This window comes from Ambystoma mexicanum, chromosome 7q, assembly GCF_040938575.1.
Source record: "Ambystoma mexicanum isolate Mex_15411 chromosome 7q, UKY_AmexF1_1, whole genome shotgun sequence".
In the NCBI taxonomy this organism is placed as follows: domain Eukaryota; kingdom Metazoa; phylum Chordata; class Amphibia; order Caudata; family Ambystomatidae; genus Ambystoma; species Ambystoma mexicanum.
The window spans coordinates 716,540,398-716,565,225 of NC_090941.1; the positions used below are offsets into that span (position 1 = coordinate 716,540,398).

The 24,828-nt window shown below is 46.9% G+C and overlaps 1 protein-coding gene across 4 annotated transcripts in view; it reads right to left on the reverse strand.

Moving 5' to 3' along the window:
• Positions 1-24,828, reverse strand: part of ZMYM2 (zinc finger MYM-type containing 2) — a 2,192,903-nt gene that overhangs the window by 40,625 nt on the left and 2,127,450 nt on the right. For all 4 annotated transcript variants that reach the window (XM_069640238.1, XM_069640242.1, XM_069640239.1 and 1 more), the window contains one exon: positions 2,347-2,467. In XM_069640238.1, coding sequence (XP_069496339.1) covers positions 2,347-2,467 — 121 coding nt within the window. The remainder of the gene's footprint in view (positions 1-2,346; positions 2,468-24,828) is intronic.

Below are 24,828 nucleotides of genomic sequence, written 5' to 3' on the forward strand. Positions count from 1 at the left end.
TCACCCAGACATTTTTGGGCTGTAGGTTGGTGGCAGCCATCATTTTTGTTATGGGCTACATTATCATTTAGCCTTTTAATGCATTGGTAGTCAAAATGCACATATGGTGGCCAGGGGGGCTACCAACACATTTTTAGAACACTACACTCCAGCAGCATTTGTTTTGTGTGGACACAGAGGAGCAGTCAAAATTCCTGTTCTGTCTATGAAGCTATCTGCTTTTAGCTGGACGAGGGTCACCCAGCTGCTTCATTTGTTTGTGTGTGCCCAAGTGTATGTTTGGTTGGTAAATTCACATAGAATGGCCACCATAACTTTGAATGGTGCATGGTTGTGGATTGCTAGCTGGGTGTGTGCACGCGTGCGTGCCCAACCTGGGAGACAGCAGACCATTAAGGAGATTCTTTGCCGAACCTGCCTGGGAACACTTTGCCTATACCTGGTGGCTATATGGACTTTGTAGCTTGAACTGAGAAAGACTGTCAGCAGAATCTAGGCCCTAAGTGGATGATGTGGTAATCTGGAAATGCCGATGATGGGATGCCTCAGAGGACCCTGCTGCTACTATACTGATTGCACTCATGGTCTTCTTCCCGAGCCTCTCTGCCTCTCTTGTGCTTTAGAAGCTTGACCCATCCCTCCCACCAAGCTTTCTCCTAGTCTTTATGTACTGGACTGTCCATGTTTTCAGCCTATGGTACCCACATAAAGCCTTTGTTTTGCTCGCTGGACCAGACGCGAGAGCCCCCGGCTGTATTGCTTGAACTGAGTGGCTTGCTGCTGCTCAGCCATATCTTCTGGTCAGTCATGTGAGACAGAGCCTCACACATGTGCATCCATGATGTTCTTGCTCTGGCCTTGCGGCCTATGCATGCTTCTTACCCGTAGCCCAGCTAGGGATCACTTGCCAGGATGTTTTGAGTCCCCTTTTTATTTAAGCAAACAAACATTATCTTAACAAACCATTACCCCGTTCATAAACTCCTATATTTTCCCTACCCCAGCAGGATTCCCCTCATATGGATCAGCTCCACCAACTCTCCCCTTTATGGACAGTGTTATGGAGGGACCCTTTTAGGGTGAACTGTCAGAACAGACCCTCCTACCTACCTCTTGCCATCCACCCCAAAGAATGGCCCCAGCGGGCAGCCCCTTCCCCTAGGCATATTCTGGCAGACTGCCACTTCCACCTACCCTATTACGCCAGGGTTCATATACCTTTCCCGCTTTCCTAAACCTTTTTCCCCTTATCTTTTCCCTCACACTCTAAACTACTATGCAAACCCTAAATAAAACTATGCAAATAAGTGACTACATAAATAACTAACTATATGCATATGACTGTATAAACATACATATAAATATATGAAAAACTAAACATTTCTGTTATATATACACTAATTACATGGGTATGACTGCTGCAGTCGGCCACACCAAATGGCCCTTGAGGTACCACACGGCAGGCAGAGTAACGCTGCTGTGGGCCCAGGTTTGTCTCATCTTTAAAGGCAAATCCTAGTGTAGAGCCGCAATCGCTGCTGTGCATCCCACGCTCTTGTTCCTCAATTGTCGCTCCATTCCCGGGGGCAAGCCACACCTGGTCTATCATGGGACCTATGTGGCGCAGGTGGGCGGACCTGCTGCAAGCCAGTTAGTGCTCCGACGTGGTTGGGGTTTGGGGAGATTTGATCTTCGCACGGGCCGCACTGCACATGCGGACCACATCTTTTCCTCTTCTGGGCCTGCCTGGTTGACATGGTGGACATGGCTGCAGGGCACACTTCGCTTCTCCCGGCTTGTACAGTTTGTGTTAGCACCAGGGGGGCTGCTCAAGGCCACCCCGCTCCCCAGGGACCGTATTCTCCCGCATCCTACTGCCTCTCAAGATGCTGACCATTATTCTTCCAATGGTCACTCCTTAGAACCCTCCGTTTTCTCCCATGCTAAAGTAATTCCTCGGCAGGTGAGAGCTGCCCATTTGTTCCTTTCCTTCAATCAACATTCCATCCCCATGGAGGGGCTGGATGGTTTTGTCCATACATAGAACAGTTAATTGGATGTTAAACACAATACAAACACTACATGACATATTTGGGGAATGATCAGTTGAGGATCTGTTGGGCACACTTAAGAGAACTACATTATACAAAAGTATAGGTCTACAATATCAGCCAGAGCATGTTGTGGCATTCCCTTAATATTGCCATATACACAGTGAAAGTATGTCAACAATTACTGTTGGCTTGAAATTCATGCAATGTCAGAGACTTGCCTTTCCATCATTTACCAACATCTATTACATAGAGAGAGTACATATGAAACTCTATTGAACTCAAGAAAGTTTACCTTTTGGATAAATAGCATTCAAACATTTTCACAGGACATCGTGAGGGATCGGCTGTATTTTCAATTTGTTCAAATACTGGCTCATCATCTTCATGTTTCCTTTTTCCCGTTGTAATTTTATCTTTAAGAAGAAAATAGTACACTGAGATGTGAAGCCAACACAATTGTGCACTTTTGTATCCAAAATGCCATGTAGCATCCACCACCCTTGTCACAATACCAGCATACCTTTCAAACTTTAAACTAAGAGGATATCTAACCTTTTACATTGGTCCCTGCACAATGCATTCAAGGCAAAACATACAATATTTAAATACGGGGGATCAAGCTGGTCAGTTGATTACACCAGTAGCTACGTGAACTAATAACCATGGCATAATAGGTTTGCTGGCATATAAATCGCAAATAATTACACAAATGCAGAGGAGGGATATGAACTTTTGGCACATTTGAAGCCTCCAAAATTATTCCTTACAATCTAGTTTCACCTGTGCACTTAAAGCAGAGGTAAGAACTACTTCACAATAATTTCAAAACAAAGCTATTATATGAAAGGTCATTATATAGAAAATAGTGTATTCTATGATAACCATGCCTCCAACAAATTAGATTTACAGAAAAGGGAAGAAACATGTTCTGAAGTGGCAAGAAGGTGCAAAGGTAGACACAGTGGTGGTTATTGGTACACAGGCCCCCCCATCCCGTTCAGGGAAGTAGAGGAACAAAGCTCCAACCTCTACACAATGGTTCAACTAACAACCACACCACACAACAGTCTTCCCTGGAACACCAAATGTATCATTCTCATTCCATCTCCAACACTCCATGTTCCACGGTAGCTCCCAATCGTGCCCCTTAACATAGAAGTTCCCCCCCATGAAAAAGTCTTCATAAACAGCCAGATGTCAGCACACACTGCTGGATGTAAGAAATCACCTCTGTTACAGATTATCTCACACTTAGGTCCAATGCAATCCAGGAAGCTGATCGATGCAAAATTGCCACTGACATTAGGCTCATCTGAACAAGAAAGCAAGGAAGATAGATGGACCAGAGGTGTGGTGCAAACGCTTGTACACACTTTAGCATCCTGTTAGGAGTATGCTCACGTTATTTGAATTCACTACACAAGCCACTGGGGAGAATAGGTACTACTAGGTTTTCATCTTTTAGCCACAGAGTCACAGGTGATGAAGCAGTGGTCCAGGGCCAAGGCCACCATAAACATACTTTCCTCTCTCTTTCTGCTACTGTTTGTGAAGTAAATGTTCATCACTGTTTGAGACGGGTGTTCATGCCATTGTCACTTGTGAAGCAAGTGCCTCTTAAAGGACGCAAGTTGAGTTTTAAAGCTTAAAATTGAAGAACTATTTGTTGGTTTTAAGGGAATGGAATTCCGGGGCCCTGGTGGGGGTGGAGGAGGTTGGGTGAGGGGAGGCAGATGGGGGTAAACCAAAATATCTTCCTCCCATGGTTATCCTATTTTATTTGTGTTCAATCACGAGGAGTCCACAGGCTGACCTAACAGTTCTATTAGGGATATTGTGACATAATTTATTAATACAATTAGGTTCCCGTCACAGGCAAGCTTTATATGCTTTGCACAGTGCTTTAAACAGTATTGTAGCTGAGATGGGGAGCCAGTGCAGAGCTTTGTGTGAAGGATTTATGTGGTCTCTGCATCTCATGCGGGATGCAGCATTTTGATGACCCTGAAGTCACAGCACAGCAATTGCAGACAGACCCAAATAATTGCTATTTGCATTATTAATTCTTGGCAAGACTAATTCTATAATTAATAAAATGGTTTGTTCTGGTAAGAGGAGCAGGAGAATCACTTTACATATTCTGTTTGAACCACCGACAAAATCAGTGGACCATGGACTGTAAAACGTGACTCCAAGATTTTTCACGTGTCGTTGGAAGAGTTTTGAAGCTCTGCTGGACCGAGGAAAGAATGCCAGAGATCTGGTTGATGTCCCACAAACAAGATCTATGATTTTGCAGGGTTCAGTTTTAACAAATAGTTGTTCATCCAGGTGTCAATGGTCAACAGACATTCTGAAAAAGAATTAAGTGTCCCATTATGATCTGACTATGATCTAACAATTTTACAAAAAGCTGTGCATCATTGGCAAAAAATTATAAATCGTAGCCATATTCTCTCATCACTTACATAAGGGGGAGAATGTGCCAATCCTGTGGAACCCCACTGGGAACTGTGAGAAACCTGAGGGTATTCTCACTCCTACTCCCCTCGAATCCTCTGCGCAGGTTGCCAGGGAAAGGCCATCGCCCTAGGATCCTGACCCTGTGGTGGAGAAGCAAGGGCCCAGAGGACTTGTGGGAACCGAGGTGAATGGGCTTTGTAATTTCCCCAAACCTGGCAGCCTTCAAAGCTCAGCACAAGCAGCAGGAGATGCTGGAGAGCGTGGAAATCCAGGGATGCGCTCTGTGTGTGAAAACAAGCGTCGGAGGTGCCGCTGTGAAGGAGAAACTATGCAGCGAGCGAGTGAAGCTTACACTGGTGGGTTTCCCAGCTTCTGGAGCTGAAGGGAAGCCGCAGGAACCAACAGACAAACCCAAAGGGGGATGCAGAGTGTCGGAGGGACGCTCCAGTGTGAGGAAACAGTTAACAGACCTGCAGTTAGTAACGTCAGTGAACATTTAACAATTGAGCGCATATTGAACACTGAACTATATGAAACTTTAACGTTGAAAGAAAATCAATATAATTTGAATGTCGAACTACATGAAAACTTAACATTGAGACAAACAAACCTGTTGAATATCAAACTCACTTATAGTTTGGCTTTGAGACACACAAGTTTACAATTCAAACCAAATATAATGAAGCACTATAAAACCACTTTTGAACTCTAAACTGAAATTCAACCATAATGAATCTATGTTGCACAAGTTACATTTAACCTGAAAGTTGAATATATTAAAGGCTGAAGCAGGCCTAAATAATGAATTATATTGACTGAGTGCAATGTGGCAAAGCTACAACTTGACAAGGGGTGTGTGATATATGGTGGCAGAGGCCCGAGACAAACGAGGAGAAGCAAGAGGAACACAAGGAGTGCACCATCATAAAGCCAAGAGGCCAATAAAAGGAGTCAAGGGAAGGTGACTCGGTGTACAGGAGCCAGTGCCAAGAAACCTGCATATGGGCCAAGGAACTCAGGGATCCTGGTTGCAGGCCTGTGATGGGTGAACCGTATGGTCTGATAACTGTGCCTATGCCACAGAGCATTGAATGGTGAAAACTAAAGGACACCACAAAGCAAACCCACCAAAACCACTTCAAAACCTTTGAAAAGACTGAAGCAAATGAAGTCTTGGGGAAGGGAATCCTGAAGCTTGAGGTATTACACTTGTTTTCTGCTGAGACCCTTTGTGTTTGAATCGAGCAACTTAAAGCTTGGGGAAAGGGACCCCAAGGATTGGTTTTGAACTAGATCACCTTGAACTGGTGAAGGTAAAATTTTGAGACGTTTTGTTAATAGAATTTTCATATGCTTGTGGAGAACTTTCATATACTTGGCGAAGAGGAGCTGAAAGAAAGCTGTGAGCTGGAAGAAGCTCAGAACTTTACATTAAACACGGTTTCTTTTGACTTTGATATCCCTACACATTTATTGGTTCTAGTTGTGAGGGCAAGGATAGGTTTTGAACACAGACTATTAAGTTGAACTCTTTAACGCAGACTTTCCTTAGTTTTGTTCAGGTACGGAAATCCCACCATAGCATAGGGCAAGTTAGGCTTTCAACCATCCTGACATTTGAGTTAATAAATATCTTTTGTTTGCATTTTAAGTCTTTTGGCTCTGTCCTTCATGATGCCATTACAGGACGCAAAGAGATCTATATGGATGGAAGGCAATTGCTGAGGTATGAATTCATAAAAATGAGGGTATCCAGTGGAAAGTGTGTCCCTCGACACAAGATCCTCCTATCGCTGTGTTAGCATGTTATGATCAACAGTGTCAAAAGCAATAGAGGTGTCGAGGAGAACTTGGGCAATCATGTGCACCCCGCGTCCACCTGACATCAAAGATAATCTAGAAGCAAGACTGACTTTACTTTTCTAGCTGGTCGAAATATAGCATGAAAAGCCTCAAGGGATCCATGAAACTGCTGCTCTATTGATATCACTTAACCCTACTGCCCCTCATTTTGATTGTTCTGTTGGTGGGCAAAAGTTTTCATGCATGATAGGCACCAGGGTTTTGTGTTCCGCACTGCATGCTTAAGAACTTCCTCATGTTGTGTGTTATAAGAAAGTTAGTAATGCTGTTGAGATTGGGGGTACGCCAATACCCTATCCATTGTCTTGCCCTCTGTTACGATAGGTCCTATTTCTTAAGAGCATGCTTTTCTGCTAAGTGCCTCTATCCCTGTTAACTTGTTGGGTTTAGACTTACTGTCCATCGTATTGCTCCATTGTACTGTTCACCAGATGGTATCTTCTGTAACATTCCCGCTCTTTGGGAATTTGAGGTATTGGCTGCATTACAAGAGGCAAATTTGAAACCAGAAATCCAGAATACCTCTCCATTGTTGCAACAGGGATTGTTGGACCGGGGGTCCTTCCAAATTATAAATACAAAAGGGTGTGGGACAATGGTGTATGCAAAACGAAATGTGTTCAAGAAATAATATGTCGGGATGCTTGAGCAGTTGGTTTCCCTTCCCCACGTTTTCAGCACGGGGCAAGTTGGCATGTTCAAGCATTGCACACACTCTGGCTTCTCGGCCACAAGGATACAGATCAAAGCCCAAGCATCAGGGCCTTTGGCCAAGCCACTTTTTCAATAATAGTCTCTTACGGTAGAGGGTCTGGCGTAACAAACAAAGTCTAAAAGTTCCATTCCTATTAGGATTTTTACATTCATAAGTTCTCGCTTTCAATGTTCATCATGGGTCTCCCTCTTCAGGCTGAGACCCCCTTTTAATCACAATGTTCACACTTGGCCTCTTTCGTTCGGACTCGGACCATGGACCATGGACCTCCCTCGTTCGGGCTCGGATCCTCTTTTTACCAAAATCGAAGACTTGAATGTGCAATGGGCTTTGCTTAAGCCGTCGCAGGGCCACTTCGATTTACTTCACACAATTGTTTTCCTCAATCTTCTACTTACATTTCTCTTGGCGGGATACCTTACAGAGACCTTCGATTGAGCACATTCACTTTGCCGGAACAACCCTGTCAACGGTATCGTATCTTGCCTTTTCAAATTCAAACATTCATCAGCAGTTTAGCTTTACTCGCGTCTTTCATCACACACGTTTAACAATGTTCGTTACAGCACTCATTATACAATTCTGCTGTTTGCAAACTTGATTTCAACACAGACCTGTCTTGCATCGGTCTCCCCAACTCACAGGCTGTGTTGATCTCTCTTGTGCTTCTTTGTTCTTGGAGCCAAGGACGATACCACGGGGGCTGCTGCTGCTCCTCCTCCTACTCCCAGGTCTTGGTCAGTTACGTGGGAGGGCCCTCGGTATTTTTGACACACAATGCAGGATTCTTTTGTCTGGTTTCCTGACCTTCCTGTTTCTGCCTTTAAGGTTTCTTGAAAGTAACAGCATCTTTTAGGTTTGGTGTGTTTCTCCCCTCGTTAGGCTGCCGACTCGGAACAGCTGTTCCTTCGTGTGCTTTGCCTCACTCAGAGTGTGCTCTCGTGCTCCACCTTTTATCCATTTGGGGAAGTTTAATGGAAGTCGGGTGTGAGTGATTGTCAGTAATTGCCTGACTTCGCCTGGCCATAATAGCGGGACATGTCAGGTACACTACTCGGGTGTGAGTCTGTTTTCTCCCAGAGCGGGCTGTCTGTGTGAAAGTGTTGGGGAAGAGGGGCTGGGGGAGGGTTAAGGCTCCCCCGTATCCTACCTGGTCGGATGGGATAAAGGTGTTGCAAGGGGAGGAATACTGTGTCTCGCCATAGTGTCCCACTCCAACTCTCCGAAGACCCTTCACTCAGGTGATCCTCCCGCACTGGTCCACCCCCAGGGTCTGTATCCAAAGGGGATGGCCGTGCCCTGGCCATCTCAGAGAGAGATCTGCGGGGACTAACGGGTGAGACACCTTCTGGTTTCTTACAGTACCCTATCTCCAAACAAGCTGAGGAAGGGATTCACCCTGCCATTGAATCTTTGCTTGAACAAGGAATTATTGTACCCACGTGCAGCCCCTCTAACATCCTCATTCTAATGATTAAAAAAAATGGGTAAAGATGTGAATAGTTTAGTTCAGGACCTACACTCGGTCAATGCAGCTGTATTGGCCACTTTTGCAGTGATTCAGAACCCTGCCACCATCCTGTCTTGCATCCTCAGCCACTGTCACACATTTTACTGTAGTCAATTTCTGTTCTGCTTTTTTCTCGATACCAGTACACCCAGATAGCCAGTACTTGTTTTCCTTCACCTATAAAACCTTGCAGTACACATTCACTATGCTTTTTATGGGGTAACGTAGGGACGCCCATCCTTTTTTCTCAGATATTGAAAAAGTACCATGACTCGTTCAAGTTCAAAGGAGGGTCTTGTCCTGGTGCAATACGAAGATTATCTTAAACTGGTGCCCCCCTCCTTGAGAGCGTGTAAGCAAGACTCTGTTGATCTATCGACAGCTTTTGCTTTGAAAGGTCACAAGGCTGGCTTCTAGGGAAAAGGTTTAAGAGTTACTTACCTGCAACTATTGTTCTCCAGCATGCGTCTGGCATGGATTCACATACTCAGGAATATTCCCGGTTGTCAGGCTGTGAATCCTCGGTAAAAGAAAAAACAGTTTAACTTTCAAACTGTATTTCTCGTCTAAACCAATCACTGTCCTCTGGGTCATACTGCCCCATCCAATGACAGTCCTCTCCCTAAACTCCACCCCTCGTGGCCATCTTCAGATTTGGTAAGCATGTAAAGTGGCAGTATGAACCAAGAGCCGTCACAGAGGGGAAGGAGGAAGGGTTCACATGTGGATCCATGCCAGACTTAAGCTGCAGAACAATAGTTACAGGTAAGTAACTTAAACCTTCTCCAGCATGGGGTCTGGCATTGATTCACATGCTCATGAATAACGATTACACAGCAGTACATATACACAACCACGGGAGGTGGCAAGGCTCAACAGAAGCACTAAAAGTATCATCTGGAACAGACTCACCTCAAGTGAACAGGTTGGGTAGTACCGCGGTTGGCTGACTCTTGACTCCTCCCTGGAATCACTGTTGACGCACTAGAACCTTGTGAAGGTGTGTGTGGACCTCCACGAAGCAGCCCTGCAAATGTCAAGCAGAAACACACCAGAGGGAAACGCTGTTGTTGCTGCGATGGATATGGTGGAGTGGGCTCACGGTCGGCCTGGCAGTGGCCTGCTCGCCAGTCGATGACAGTGCATGATGCAACCAGAGAACCACCTGGAGATAGAAGCCTCCGATAAGGATTTTCAGTGATTTACAGGTCGAAAGTAGACAAACAACTGAGAAGTCTTCCGAAAATTCTTTGTACGTGCCACGTAGAACTTCAAGGCAAGAGCCACGTCCAGCGAATGCAAGGCCCTCTCCGCTGGTAATGATGGATTCGGGAAGAAGACCGGTAACACCAAAGGTTTGTCGAGGTGGAATTCTGACAGTACCTTAGGCATAAAGGTGGGGTGTGTACGCAGTACCACCTTTGAAGCCTGGAATGACAAGTAAGGCTGCTTGCACGACAGTGCCTGGATCTCCCCGACCCTCCTGGCAGAGGTGATAGCCACAAGGAAAGCTGTCTTGCATGAGAGGAACTTGAGCAGGACTTGATGCATAGGTTCAAAAGGAGATCCCACAAGCTTAGTCAGCACTACATTGAGTTCCCCCTCACCGGCGGAAAGTTCCTGAAGAGTCCCATGAGGAACACTTTGACTAGCCTATGAGACCACAGGGAGGGTCAATCCGGAGTCCTGGTGTACCAGGATAAGGCAGAGAGGTGCACCTTGATAGAGGCGTCAGCCAATCCCGCCTTGGCCAAGGGGAGCAAATAGGGTAGGAGTTGAGGGGACGTGACCCACAGGGATGTGATCTTCGAATCCCACACTATACGGAGAAACGCTCGCATTTATGGCCATAGCATTTCAAAGTCAACAAAGCTCTGGCCAGGATCTCCTTATATTCCGTTGGTAAAACAGAACCTCCTAACACAAGGGCTGCAGGAGCCATGCCCTCAGGTTCAGCAACCATGGGTCGTGGTGCAGACTAGCCTCTCCCTCTCTGGTGAGGTGGTCTAGGAACAGCGGTAGCCTGATGGACGGGCCACTGACAAACACAGCAGGTCCGGATACCAGATCTGGCTCAGCCAAGTTGGGGTGACGAGTATGATCTTGCAGTGGTACTGATCAAGCATGAGTGGAAACAGAGGAAAAGCGTACAGGAACCATCCCTCCCACAGGAACATGTCCCCCATGCTCCTCGGCTGAGGGAACCTGCTGGCGAACTTCTAGCACTTGGCGTTTGTCGCAAAGAGTTCAATCTGGGGTTAGCCCCAGTTATCGAACAGAAGATTCACCTGATCCTTGCAAAGCTCCCTTTCGTGGCAGGAAGGCAACTCCCTGCTGAGGGAGTCTGTGATGGTGTTCTTGATGCCCGCCAGGTCGAAAGGGACAAGGAACATGCCCTGCCGAATTGCCCAGAGCCACAGATCCTGGGTTTCCCTGCAGAGTGCTGAGGAGCCGGTCCCGCCCCTTGCTTCCGGATGTAGAACATGTTGGTGGTGTTATCTGTTAAGATCCCCACCACTTTGCCCTCCTGTGCCAGCAGAAAAGACTTGAGGGTCCAAAATACGGCCCGAAGTTCCAGGACGTTGATGTTGAGGCCCTTTTCCTCTGGCTGCCAGAGGCCTCTGGCATGCAACTGCCCAGTGGGGGCTCCCCATCCTTCTAGAGATGCATCTGTGGTGGCTGTCTCCTGGTAAGGCGAACTTGAAACAGAGTCCCCTGGACGAGATGCGGTTTAACAGCCCACCACTAACACCCGACGAAACTCCTTGTTGAGGGATATCTTGTCCGCAAAGGTCGCCGTGACCTACATCCACCCCGCATCCAGGAACTCCTGGAGAGGTCCATGTGAAGTCTGCAGATATGGACAGGCCAATGCAGGAGGCCATCATTCCCAGCAGCGAGTTGATGGACCGCACTGTCTTAGTCAGTGCCGGGGACAAGTGCTGCACTTTGCCTAGCATGGCTCTCACCCTCTCGTCCGAGGGAGATGGCAAACACGTCACTGTGTTGAGTCGGGTGCCTAGGAACAGCGTGTCCTGAGATGGCATCAAGCAGGAGAACCGCAACTCAGTCAGGTTCTCGATGTGTGCTTGCTTGCCAGAAGGTGAGAGTGGGAATGCACCAGCCAGTCGTCCCGGTAAGGGTATACGTGGATGCCTTGTAGACGAAGATGTACCGCCACTGGGGCCAGGCGCTTCGTAAACACCCTTGGGCTGACTTCAGGCCAAAGGGCAGAGCCTTGAACTGGTAGTGCTATCCCTGAACCACAAAATCGTAGGAACTTGCAGCGTTTCTTGTGAATGGGGGTGTGGAAGTAGGCGTCCTCCAGATCCAACAATGTCAGAAAATACCCTTCCTCCAGTTGCCTGAGCATGTGCTGCAACGTGCCCATCCAGAACTTTTGGGACATTAAGTACTTGTTAAGACGACACAGTTCCAGGATCGGCCTCCAAGTCCCCATCCCCCCCCCCCCGACGTCTTCTTTCAAACCAGAAAGTATCTGGAATATACTCTGGCGCATCGGAGACAGTGAGGGATGGGTTCTATCATCACTTTTATGTTATTTGTACCATGGCCTGCACTTTTGCAGGAGCTGTGGTCGGTGTTATTCCTGTCGCAGTATTGGTGGAATAAGAGGACACCTGCATTCGAACTCCAAGGTGTTCCCCTGTCCGAGAGCGTCCAGCACCCATCTGTCTGTGATGATCTTTTCCCACATGCTGATGAACTTCACCAGCTGGCCTCCCACTGGGGTGCACAAGCGGGGGCCCGAGACTGCGGCCAGTCCAGGCCTGCTTGGGGGTTGGAGCTCTGCCCTGCTGGCAGCACCAGCAATGTCCTATGCTGCCTTGAGAGCGACCACTGTACGCTTTTTGCGTGGAGGAACGTGAAGGCTGCCTGTACGGGGTAGTATATCCCTTGGAAGATCTGACAGATTTTCCTCTGGATGAACGAAAGGACGATAGCCATTGTTGCTGTAAGGTTCCCAGGGAACGGGCCATCTCAGTGTCGGCCTTTATTGCTTGCAAAGACCTGTCGACTGCCTTGCTGAAGAGGTTTTTCCTGTCGAACAGTATATCCAGCACTTTAGCCTAAAGGTCACGGCGAAAGCTTGTTGCCTTCAACCAACCTTGCCGACGGAGGGATACCCTGTTCCCTCATGTGGCGGAAACCCATGTCTGTGATGTCCACTGCAACTGTGATGGAATGAAGTCTAGGTTCGGACCCATCTTTACAATAGTTCCCGGTCATATTGTGACAGAATAGCTAGGGAATTAGCTGCCTTGATGCTAGAGGCTACTGTATAAATTATCCTCTTGCCCATTGCATTCAGCTTCTTCCCCTCCTGGTCCAGAGGTAACATGGCTGCCAAGACCACAGAGTAGGGCGAGGGTTGAGACTGTAAGCACCTGGGCGCTGAATCTGGTACCCTGTACTTTTTCTCCAATCGGTCATACTTGGACGGGGCCGTACTTGGGTTCTTCATTAACGCCAGGCCTTCCTCCCAGATGTCATCCAGGAAGGGACTGACATGATGGTCTTTCTTCTTGAGTCACGCCACTGGTACAGAAAACCCTCCTTCTTGGGAACCAACAAACAGCTCAGAGGCCCTTGACATCATGGAATAAAAGGATCCAACTTCGTCCTCGTCAGTGCCCGTAGCCATGGTAGCCGTGTGCGGTGCCGGGGGTCCGGGTGGGATTGTGTCACGGCAAGGTGGTGGTGGAGCGGTCAGATGACGCTAAGGACCAGCGCCCCCTTAAACGTTCCCGTGGGGGCGGGGTCAACCTCAGAGGTTCTTGAGGGTCTTGTGGAGGTATAGGCCCCGGTTCCGTGGGCATCCTCTGATGGATTTCTGTGAACAGTTTGTGCAGTCTCATTAGAATATCCAGAGACACGTCCCTCGGTCTAGGGGTGAAAAGAGCCAGTGGCATAGGGTCTGGACTGATGGTCTCCCCTTGCAAGCAGGGGACTTGGGTCCACCGCCCCTAATTTCCTCCCCCTCTGTGATCTGTGTAGTAATCATGGGGCAGATTTTCGTCTCCCTCGTTGGAACTTCAGTAAATCTGCTCTGGTCTGTCAGGAGCAGGCCGTGGGTCCACATACCGATGAGGTTCCATCGGGGGTGGGGGGCTTTTTCCCTCTCAGGAGGCTGCTGAGTCAATGCGGTTGCCGCGTCTTTCCCTGAACCCGAGAGGTCGCTGCATCTGCACCCGTATCTCACCTCAGGGGTAAGGACACCCGTGGGGGGGTCATGGCAGCCACTTCTTTTTCAGACCCAGTCTCCTTCAATGCTGTCATGGTAGATGTCGACGATGTGGCCGGTCGAGAGCTTTGTTGACGGAACCGCCGTTGACTTAGTTGACCTGGTAGGCTGCCAGTTCCTAGTTGGCTTTGATGAGTTCTCTCTGGGTTTTTGTCCCTCGTCGGTTTATCCGCAGACACACAGTTTGTAACGGGGTTAGGGATTTTCTCTTAGAAGAGGTCCCCATCGTTGGCAGGCTCACTGTGGAGGCTGACGGTGATGGAAAACACGTTCTTCCCGACTCAGGACCTGCACCAGCAGCTCAGAGCTTGGCCTTCTCTTGGACCCCCGCGAGTGGGATGCCCTCAAAGGATCTCGACCCCGTTCCTCGGTCTGGCCGTGCCAGATGAGGCCTGGCCCTGCCCGGAGGCTGAGTCAGTGGCCTTGCTTGACTTGAGCCAAGGTAAGAGTCTGCTGTAGCAGTATTTATTGGTTTTCTTTGAGAAACCACGGCAGGACTCACATCCCACCTCATTGTGGTCTGGATGCAGCCAATATAAGCATTTATGATGGCGATCTTCCACTAATACATTCCTTAATCCACACTTCGCTCAGAGTTTGAAGAGGCTTCTGCTTTCCTTCTTTACCTCAGACAAGGCTGAAAGGTGCGAAGTAGGCCCAAGGACGGGCCTTCTCGAAACTCTGATGACTATCAGACAGTGGATGAAGATCTTTGTCGGTAACGGATCCCTGATGCCGGTCTCTGTCCTTCGTCGAAGACAAACGAGCAAAAAAAAAAAGAAGAAAAAAAAAAAATCAACATTTTATCTTTTTATAGAAAACATTTCGAAATAGCACTAAAGTTGCACAGAGAGCAACTTGAGGACTCCCAACACTGGAGCATGCAGTAAAAATCTGAAGATGGCCACCAGAGTGGAGCTTAGGGAGAGGACTGTCATTGGATGGGGGCAGTAAGTCCCAGAGGACAGTGATTGGCTTAGAGGAGAAATACTGTTTTAAAGTGAAAGTGAAACATTTTTCTTTTACAGAGGATCCCCAGCCTGACGGGGGATATTCATGAGCATTTGAATCCATGCCAGACCCAATGCTGGAGAAGTTACAGTTGTGCTTGCCCGTGTACGCTATGTAGTGCATGATATATCCAAAGCCCAAACCACAGATCCTGCAACAAAATAGTGGAATCCTTGAGATGGTCAGTTTCTGGCAACAAGGCTACGCCATACCAAGTCGGCTGCGTACCAAAGAAAAGTGGCACTACAACCCAGCAGGAGAGGACCACACCAGGTACTACTCACAACCCAGACTGCCATGAAGTGCAAGGGAGTTGACTCCTGTATGCATGCTGTCCTTTGCCGGAAAGCAAGGCCCTCTGCTGTGCACTCCTAACAGACATGTTCCAGGGACCAGTCCTCCAATTACCTGTGTCATCCAAACTGATGCCTCCAGTCCAAAAAGGTCAGTGACCGTACCAATTCCATCCAACCCCAATCCTCTGAGCCATCCTACAGCAGGGATGGAGGCCAAGAACTCCCACTCTACCTGTACGCCCAGATCTTGAATCGGCACCCACAGCTGCTGAGCCTGTTCAACCTAGTGGGTTAATTTAAAAGAAATACTGTTCCGGCTACTTCGCCAAGCATCTGAGCCCACACACAGACTTCAGCCCCCCGGCCCAACCTCATCCAATAACCAGATGCTTCTCTGGAAATTGGCTGTCTTCCTCTGGGCCAGTCTTTTCCTGCCTCTGGAAGATAAGGTCTACGGCCCCCGGAAAGGCAGTCAATAGGCAGTAAAGGGAATTTTCCTCCTTTCTGCCAAGCACCCACTGTACTGCCTTGAGAAAGGAGATAGGAGTTAGCCTCATTTGCTAGCATCTCCCTGTTATTCTCTTTTTCAGTTATCTTCGACTTTGCTGCCCTGCATACTGAGAACTAATCGTGCTGGGCCTTGTCCCCGTACTATGGACTAAATGCTGTTGCTATGGGATTCTTATTAACTGACTTTTGAACTGAACTATTGGGATTTGATCGCGGACTCCTATGCTTTACTATCTTGGATCTTAAGCTCCTACCCTATGAGATTTTCAGGTGAACTGCAGCACATCATAATTCTACAGACACTGATTCTCCTTGTCCTCCACACTTCGATCACTGCATTCAACACCACCTGCCACAATTACTACGTTCCCTCTGCTCACCCTTGGACTCTCAGCGAGAACACTTTTCTTTATTCCTGATTGTAGTGTTTGTGCACACCTCGCCCATGATTCTACCTCGGAGATGTCTGCCGGGATCTCGAGCTGGTGTCCCAGACCCTGTGGTGGTTACCATTCCCAAATCGATTTTACTGGTCCTCCAAAATGTTCCTTCCCCTGTCCAATTATCACAAAGACCTGTCACACTTTACCTTTCCGCTAAGGCTATTGGCGTGCTGTGTTATAAAAGCCAGGGTACATTATTCGTAGAGAACAGTATATGTCAGTATAACCTTTCAACCGTTACCAGTATGATCTTTGATAATGTCACTTTTGCATTTAATCCAAGGTTTTCTGACACTAGATCCTGGTTTGACACCTTATTTGTGGAGATAATGATTATTCCTGGTTGCCCAAAGTTTGTGGTGGTAGCTGTTAATTACATCGGTAATGACTAACCAACAATACGTCATTTCAAAACCTTCCCTTTCTCCCCTGGCTGTGAGAGAAATTCTGGATGGGATAAGTTCATCAATGGGGTAGAATACTTCAACACAGGACTGGCTGTAATGTTGTACCCAGATAAGGCTTTAGACACCCTGCTAGTTTCTCAACGGGGCGCGAGCGCTCTCATGAAAATGAAACGCTGCACTTACATATAGTAATATCACTGATGGAGTAAGTTGGTTGCCTGTATTCCCTGTTCTCCAGCATTTGTATTTTTCATATTCACATGCTTTGAATATTCCCCGTCAGGCTAGAAATCCTCGGTTACACACTTCCTACTTTTAATAATATAAAGAAAAAACTGTGTTTTGTAGTCTGTCCATCTTTTTTCTTAGTGCTTTCAGCCCCATCCAATAGGACGTCGAGTACCAAGTGCCAACCCTAGAGACCATCTTCAGATTCAAACCCGGCGTGGTAAGGAGATTCATCATTTCTGGTATTAGCCTTTATACTTTGGGGTGGGGGTAGGCACATGTGAATCTATGAATGATGCCAATGCTGGAGAACAGGAGTTACAGGTAAGCAACTTCCTCCTTCTCCGGCATAACTTCAGCTTGTAAGATGCTGAGACTCACGGCTCCGAACATGCCGCGCTGCACATCGCTTCAATTCAAATAAGTGGATTTCTGTACTACAGGCAACATACAGAAGCAACCAGTTGCCGTCAAACTAAGGCCAACACCTTCCCGCATGGCTGAGGCTTTCCAGATTCACAGCTCCAAATCCACTCGGAAGGAGCTGCCTTACCCTTAATCCTACGATACCAGACCATTTATGCCTGGCCTTACTGCTACTGCTGCGGTCCCGCGTTTCAAGTCCAGCAACTACACAAGGTTGACGCTTTGATTACGCAGTGAAGGGAGACATTACCTTCACCCTCTGCAAGACTGTTCCCCAATAGGTCCCTGTGAAACACCAAAGAGAGACTATCCCAGAGGAACGGAAGAAGACTCATCTACCAGCAGCCGAAACATCAGTGGACCCAGCAACTTCCCTGCTGCCAAGTCCATCACCTTTTTGGGCGTTTCCACGCCCAGGCGTAGACCTACGGTTTGGTCCTCTCGCTCTTCCCTTAGATGTTAGGCCGTACCCTTTGAATGGTTACCCCCGTTTCCTTACCCTTCTGCTATGTCGTTGCCAGGAGCAAGGTACCGATTTATTTCAAATGCTCCAGATTATTTGAGTCCCAATCTCCAGAAACTGAATCCATGATTGACTCTTTACCGCCAATGAGGCCCTTTACCTAATTGTGCCCAACTGCACTGCCCAATCGGCTGCTTAGTGTGACCTTTTGCTCATCAATCTTTTTCAGACAACAATGTCACAGTAATTATTCATCTCCTGACTCCCCTGCACTGCATTTTGGGATACACATTTCCTGCTCACCGTTAACTCACTATATTATTGGTGATAATGAGGGAATGGACATGGTAGAAGTGTGGACACTGCACATCACTTTCACTTTGGTACTTGGCTTTTATTACCATATCAGTATTACACTTTCAGCTGTTAGACAGAAATTGCCAAATAGGATTCATTACTTTTAACAGCGACAAGAGTGATTTCAAAACTATCTCTTACTGATTAGGATTCATGTCACGCATTTATCCTGTATGAAGTATGTGACCAGAATGTATAGCTCATTGTATATTCCATACCTTTTGTTCTCTCCTTATGTATGTTACATGGGATTCCATATCGCTGGACACTGGATGTTGAATGTGCCATCTCCAATGGTAACATTTCAGTTGATTTTATTTGTGACCTAACATTATAATTTTTCCTGTATTTCATTTTTCCTGCACTTGATGCTCACCTTGCATTTATTACTTTGTGGTTCTCCCTGATGGTTTCTGGTCCTCTCACATACACAACCATGTGCTTTATTTTGAACTTTTCATGTTAACTTTTTATTATGTAGATATCAGGGGCTTGCCACACTTTGTGACTTTTTTGTGTGTTATTATGAACAGCTCTGCCTTGAAAATTACCCGTTGTTCAGGGTTGAAACGCGTGTCGGCATTTCTGTTCTTCATTTCCTTATAAACATCTACGTCAAGCATTTGCATTTATTTGACCTTATTGCCAAGCACATTTTCGGACAATGGTTCTCTCCAAGATGACATTGATTCTGCAGATCTGTGTACTCAATTAATACACGTTAGGGCTGCGCAACATGCTTGGGGTGACACCCTTTTGTTTGCTCATGATTGAACTCACATGTAAATGTCAAATATGATGTAATATTTGTTTGCTCACTTTGAGTCCTTACACTCCTTATTTTTGTGTAGTGTGCCCGCTATTGCTTTGTAACAAATCATGTACTGACACTAATAAATGTGTATGGTCTAAATAACAGACAAATTACCAGCAAACTTAATAAAACTGAGTTTTTAATAAACACTTGGACAATAGTAACTATATAGATTGAGTCTATACATTAGCAATAATGTTTTGTGGTTATCTAGCAAATCCCTTGTAGCTATCTTTCTGATTTAGTAAATAAATAAGTGACATACTATAAATAATGTATTGTTATGAAATGACCCTGTGGTAGGAAACGTTTTTGTTGCATTACTTCCTCCTTCTCCAGCATTGGATCCTTCATAGATTCACATGCTCGATTAGAATACATAGCGGTTTACCATAAATATATGGTTGTCTGAAGGATAAAGGCCTACCTTATTGGAAAGGTGCTGTAGGACCGCTCATCCGACTCTGGTCTCTGTTGCATCCTGTCCCTCTAGTAGGCAGTAGTGCCTTGTTAATATATGGGGCACCGCCTAGGTGGCCGCCTGGCAGATGTCCGTCAGTTGGACGCCAGCCAACAATGCTGCTGATGCCCCAGTTTCTCTAGTAGAGTGGGGTTGTATTGTGGCCTTCAACTGTCTAAACTTAATCATAGTATCTTGATATAGCCAACGTAATCAACCTGGCTACACCTTGTTTTGATATGGCTTTCCCCCTGTTGGAGGAGCCAAAAGCCACAAATAGTTGTGTGGTATCTGAAGGACTTTATCCTGTCCAAATAGAATGTATTTATTTATTAATTAATTTTGGCATTTGTTAAGCGCACCAAACTCTGATGGGCGCCGATTTGATTTTGGACTCTTTGGAAGAATTTGATTGCTCTTAACTTCCAGGGAGTGTAATGCCACCTCAGCTGGCGACGTTGCACTTCGAAAAAAAGGTCTGCAATACGATTGTAGAATTCAGGTGGAACTCTGTGGGCACCCTTCGAATTAACTGGGGAATTTGTCTTCAATATCACTTTGTACTTTCCAAAACACAGATACGAATCATTGATGGTTAGAGCCTGGAGTTCTGACATTCTGAATGATTGCCACCCAGAAGGCTACTTTCCAAGAGACATATGTTCTATGTGTCATTACCAGAGGCTCGAAACATGATCGCATGAGCCCAAAAATCACTATATTGAGACTGCACTCCAGCAGAGCCTTTTTTATTGCGGGAAAGACTTTTCATGAAGTGCTTGATGATTCTGTCACTAAGCAACTGAGGGGCATTCATCCTCTGTTGTATCTGCAGATATCTATTAAGTGCACTCGGAAGAAGGCGTGTGACAGTCCTCCCCATGCCAGACTTAGGAGATAGGGGAGAAGACGGCGAGGTTCCACACTGAAGGCCTAGTTCTAGTTGTTGTTGAGAAAAAAATGTGCAAAACCGGTTCCATTTGTCTCTGTATGACCTGTTAGTAGAAAAAGCTCTTGCCACCAGTAAGATTTTCCTGCATTCTTCTGGGACCTCTAAATGTCTGAACTCCTCAAAGGCAAGAGCCACACTGTGAGCTTGAGTGACCCGGATCATGGTGAAGTAGTTGTCCCCTGTTCTGTGAAAGTAGGTCAGGAGTGGCAATGGCGCGATCCTCCAACATGTGCAGTAGGTCTCAGAACCATGGTTGGCATGACCCCGCTGGAACAATGAGGATGAGGCGACAGGGATACGTTATCATTTGGATGATCTTGCAAATCACAGGGATATGGGGAAATGCATTAGCCAACAGGCCCTTCCATGACTTTGCAAAGGAGTCTCCCAACTAGACCGTTTGTGGGAGTCTGCTGGCAAAGGTTGCACGCTTTGTGTTTTGTTGTGTCGCAAGCAGGTCTACTTGCGGCTCGCTCCACGGATTGAACACTTTTGTAAGTCGCTGGTCGCCAGGGCTCCTACTGTTTTGGACGCCTGCCATGTGAAATGCCTGCAGGGAGATGTAATTACCGGTTGCACAGTGCCACAATATCTATGCCTCCCACGACAGCGTCCCGGACCGGGTACCCCCTTGTTTTCTAATATAATATATGGTGGTTGTATTGTTCATTAGTATTCTCACCATTGTTCCCTTTAGCACTGGCAGGAAAGAGCGAACTGCTCGACATACCACTTTTAACTCGAGAATGTTGATAGGGATGCGTCTGTAACAAGGTCATGTGGTGTAGTGGCTCATGTAATGTCATATATTTGGTTATGTTGTGGGGTACCGTCCACCACTGTAATCATAGGTCTAGCGGTGCCGTACCCTGATTTTGTCGTCCCTTCCACCTGTGACCACCTGTTGGCCATTAACTCTTGCAGTGGTTTCAGATGCAGTCTGCAGTATCACATTAGGGGTATGCATGATGACATTGTCACCAGCAATTGCATACACTTTGTGATGGAAAACCACATCCCTGGTTTGAATATGGCTGTTATAGCTGAGATCGTGCAGGCACTCCGTTGTGATGGGCGGACCAGCAACTCTGTAGTGGAGAACATTTCCCCCAAAAAGACCCCGTGTCTGGAGGGTTGCATCCAGGATTCTTAGTAGTTCATCGCAAATCCGAACTGTGTAAATACTGCCAGTGTCAGTGCTAGGGACTGCAATGCCATGTTCAATGTGGCCCCTCACAACTGCTAGTCATTCAAGAAGGGGTATATTTGGTGACCAGGTCTTTGTAGGTATGCAGCTTCAGGTGCCAGACAGTTTGTGAAGGTAGTGGGAGGGGACCTGAGGCCTGTACTTTGAATTGGTATTGGTGGTTTCCCACCACGAACTGTAGGTATTTTCTGTGTGCTTGGTGCACTTGGATGTGGAAGTACGCGTCCTGTAAATATAACTATGCTAGCAAGTCATTTAGTTGCACTGCCTTCATTACGTCTGTTAGCATGATCATCTTGCATTTTTTCCCCTTGATGAATTTGTTTCGAGCCCAGAGATCGAGAATCGGTCTCCATTTTTCATCCTGGCTTTTTCACCACGAAGTAAACTCATGTGCCCCAAAATTGCTTTGGCACTTTTTGAACAGCCTCCTTGACAGGCATCTCTACAACTTTCGCTTGAAGGATTTTTAAGGGAGGTTACTCCTGTTACTTAAAAAAAATGGTAGGACATGCCAGTGCCCGATTATTTCAAGAACCCATGTGTTCGTTGTAATGTGTTCCCATTCTTCTTGATGATGTAGGAGATTTCCTGCGACCTGTGCTAGAGCTTTCCCCTTTGTGCCGGGGGAGTCATGCCTGTCACTTATGTAGTCTCTCTCTGTGGGCTGTTGAAGATGCACTGCATCTTTTTGTGGCCCTGTAGTCTTTAGACTTGTAGTATCTTTGGTGGTTCTTCCTGTACCGTTGAGTGTAATAAGAGCTACGTTGGTAGGCTCTGACCCCTCTTGCGGAAGCCGCAGAGTGACCTGAAGATCCCTGAAAGGGACAAAAAATGTTCCTTGCCTAAAGCGATGTTAGAGACCTTGCCGTACACCTATGTCAGTCTTTATCACCTTCAAAGTTTCGTTGATTTTGGTGCCAAATAACTGGTCTCCTTCAAACTGCATGTCCAGAAATTTTGGTTTGCACCTCAGTGACCGAAATGTCACCAAAGTTCTACTCCGTTACCCATTTGTTTAAATCCTTTTTCCACAACAGCCACAGCTATATTAATATTGTGGTTGGAGTTTTCCTCTCCTGCATGAAGGATAGCCATGGCTTCCTTCCTTTTCTCTTCCGGCAAGTGTTCTAGAATGGGTGCCATCCTATGCCACATTTCTCTGTCATATCTAGCCATAATTGCTAGAGCGTTCACTTCCTTTACCATTGTCTCTCCAACAGCAAAGACCTTTTTGACAAAGGTGTCTGCTTTGTGCCCTTCATTGTCCGGCGGACTGGAGCACTTAGCTGCTTGTGTGCTTGCTTTTCTCCCCTACGCCACAGACAACCGACTCCGGCAAAGGTTGCACTTTAAGGCATTTGGATGTTGAATCCGGTGTCCTAAACTTATTCCTGAGCCTCCCTTTTAACGTGGGCACTGAAAAGGGCTTTTTCATGATATGACGGCCTTCCTCCCACATGTGATCTAAAATAGGTACTACCCACCGCTCCGGCTACACCACTTCAACCAGTCCCAGGACCCGCAGTGCTGGCGCCACTGTGGCCCGACAGGCTCCTACCTGCATATGTGGTGGACATGCCCGATAGTGGCGGACTTCTGGTCCCAATGTATAGCCACCATAGCTGACATCACTCCAACAACGCTACCACTAGAGCAGGAACCAATACTGTTGAGGGCCCCGGTTCCGGGCATATATCCCAGATCTGGTAAGCAGGCGACCCTCATAACACAGCTGTTCCTAGCCGCTAAAATCACAGTGGCGTGAACCTGGAAATCCTCAGAGGGCCCCCTAATGATCCTGTGGTGGCTAAAACTCTGGGACATCTTCATTGCGGAAAAGATCATGGCGGCAAGCAGAGGCCACCTTCACCGCTTCACAAACATTTGGTCGCCCGTGATAGACTACGACCAGAGCTACCCTGCTATAACATACAAACCATGCTCGGTGGTGAATGCCGTACGGGCAGAGAACAGAGCTCTGGCTCCACGAGCAGAGGAGACAGGCCCGGAAAGCAGCCAGGAATAGAGGGTGGGGGAGGAACTATTAAGGGACGGTGAATTGGGCTTAATACGCGGCATGTGCCAAATTGTTTGTAATGCAATGTTTTCCTGTGTGCTGATCAAAAAATAAACAAGAAAAAAAAATAAGAATGGAGACAATCTATCTCCTGCATTTGTTCATCAGGTCAAATAAGAAGCAGTCTTTCTCATCTTCAGTGGGTGTAAGACCAAACTCTTCACATGCCTTAGCCATCATTGTGTGAATGCTCCAAGCTCATCTGGTGGTGATTGTTTCATGGGTTGCTAGAGTATGGCGTCCTTGGGGCTGTCGTCTGTATCCCAGTCAACTCCTTAAAATGTTGTGGAGACTGAGGGCCTGATTCTGAGCTTGTGCTAAATATAGGGAGGAAAGCTGTCATTCTCCCCTCCAGTTTCCAGCACCATCATTCTGAGATGGGTGGAAATGTGAGGGGGAAAAGGTCATGCTTTCCAGCAGCAAAAGCTGCTAAAATCTCCTTCTGGGGGAAAACATGTGCTCCAGTGGCATTGCAAGCATTTCTCAAAAGAATGCTGGTTTTCTAATTGAAGAAATGTTTCTTAAACTTTCACTAAACTACAAAAATGGTGCTGCAGTCTGAGAAATGCTATGTTCATAATGGGAAGAAGTGTGCTGTGGAGTTAAACGGCACCACCCAGGGTACTGTTAATAAACGCCTCTTTAGGCTGGTGCAGGATGTGTGTTTTATCCTCTGAATATAGTCCTTGCAACACCTTATGATTATGATTGGTTATTTATCACACATTTAATACCCAGATGTTTGTAAGCGCGGACCCGGGAATCGAACCTGTGGTGCTCCGTGTCGTCTTGCTTCCAAGGCGAGCACTTTGCCCCTGAGCTATCCTCCCGAGGATTTAACTTTACATGGGAGGTGCTTGGCAAGGCTGTTGCAATACCGTTAATCATAGCTTTGCAGGAGTGGCGGACTTTGTTTTTGCTGCCACTCCTGTATTACATCAGAATACAGGTCTACATGGAAAAGTGCCTTTCAACTCAGACATGCCACTTTTCCATTATAACACGCACTTAAGAATCAGGTCAGAGTCTTTTGCGCCCTCGTCTGTGTCTGAATACGATAGTTCACCTTCTTCCTGATCTTCCTGGGTGGGCTGTGTTGGGTGCCCACTTTGCTGCTCGGGGGATTTTGATTGTGGTGGCGACCTTGACCTTAATCTGAGCGACCTTGATTTTGGTGGCAGTGACCTTGACCGTTGTCTGTGCAGCCTAGGGGGTGGATTGGCCTCCCTATGCGGGATGGTGGTGGTAATTGTGGGGTCGGTAATATATCTAGTTGTGCCACCAGAGTTTGTAATGATGTTAG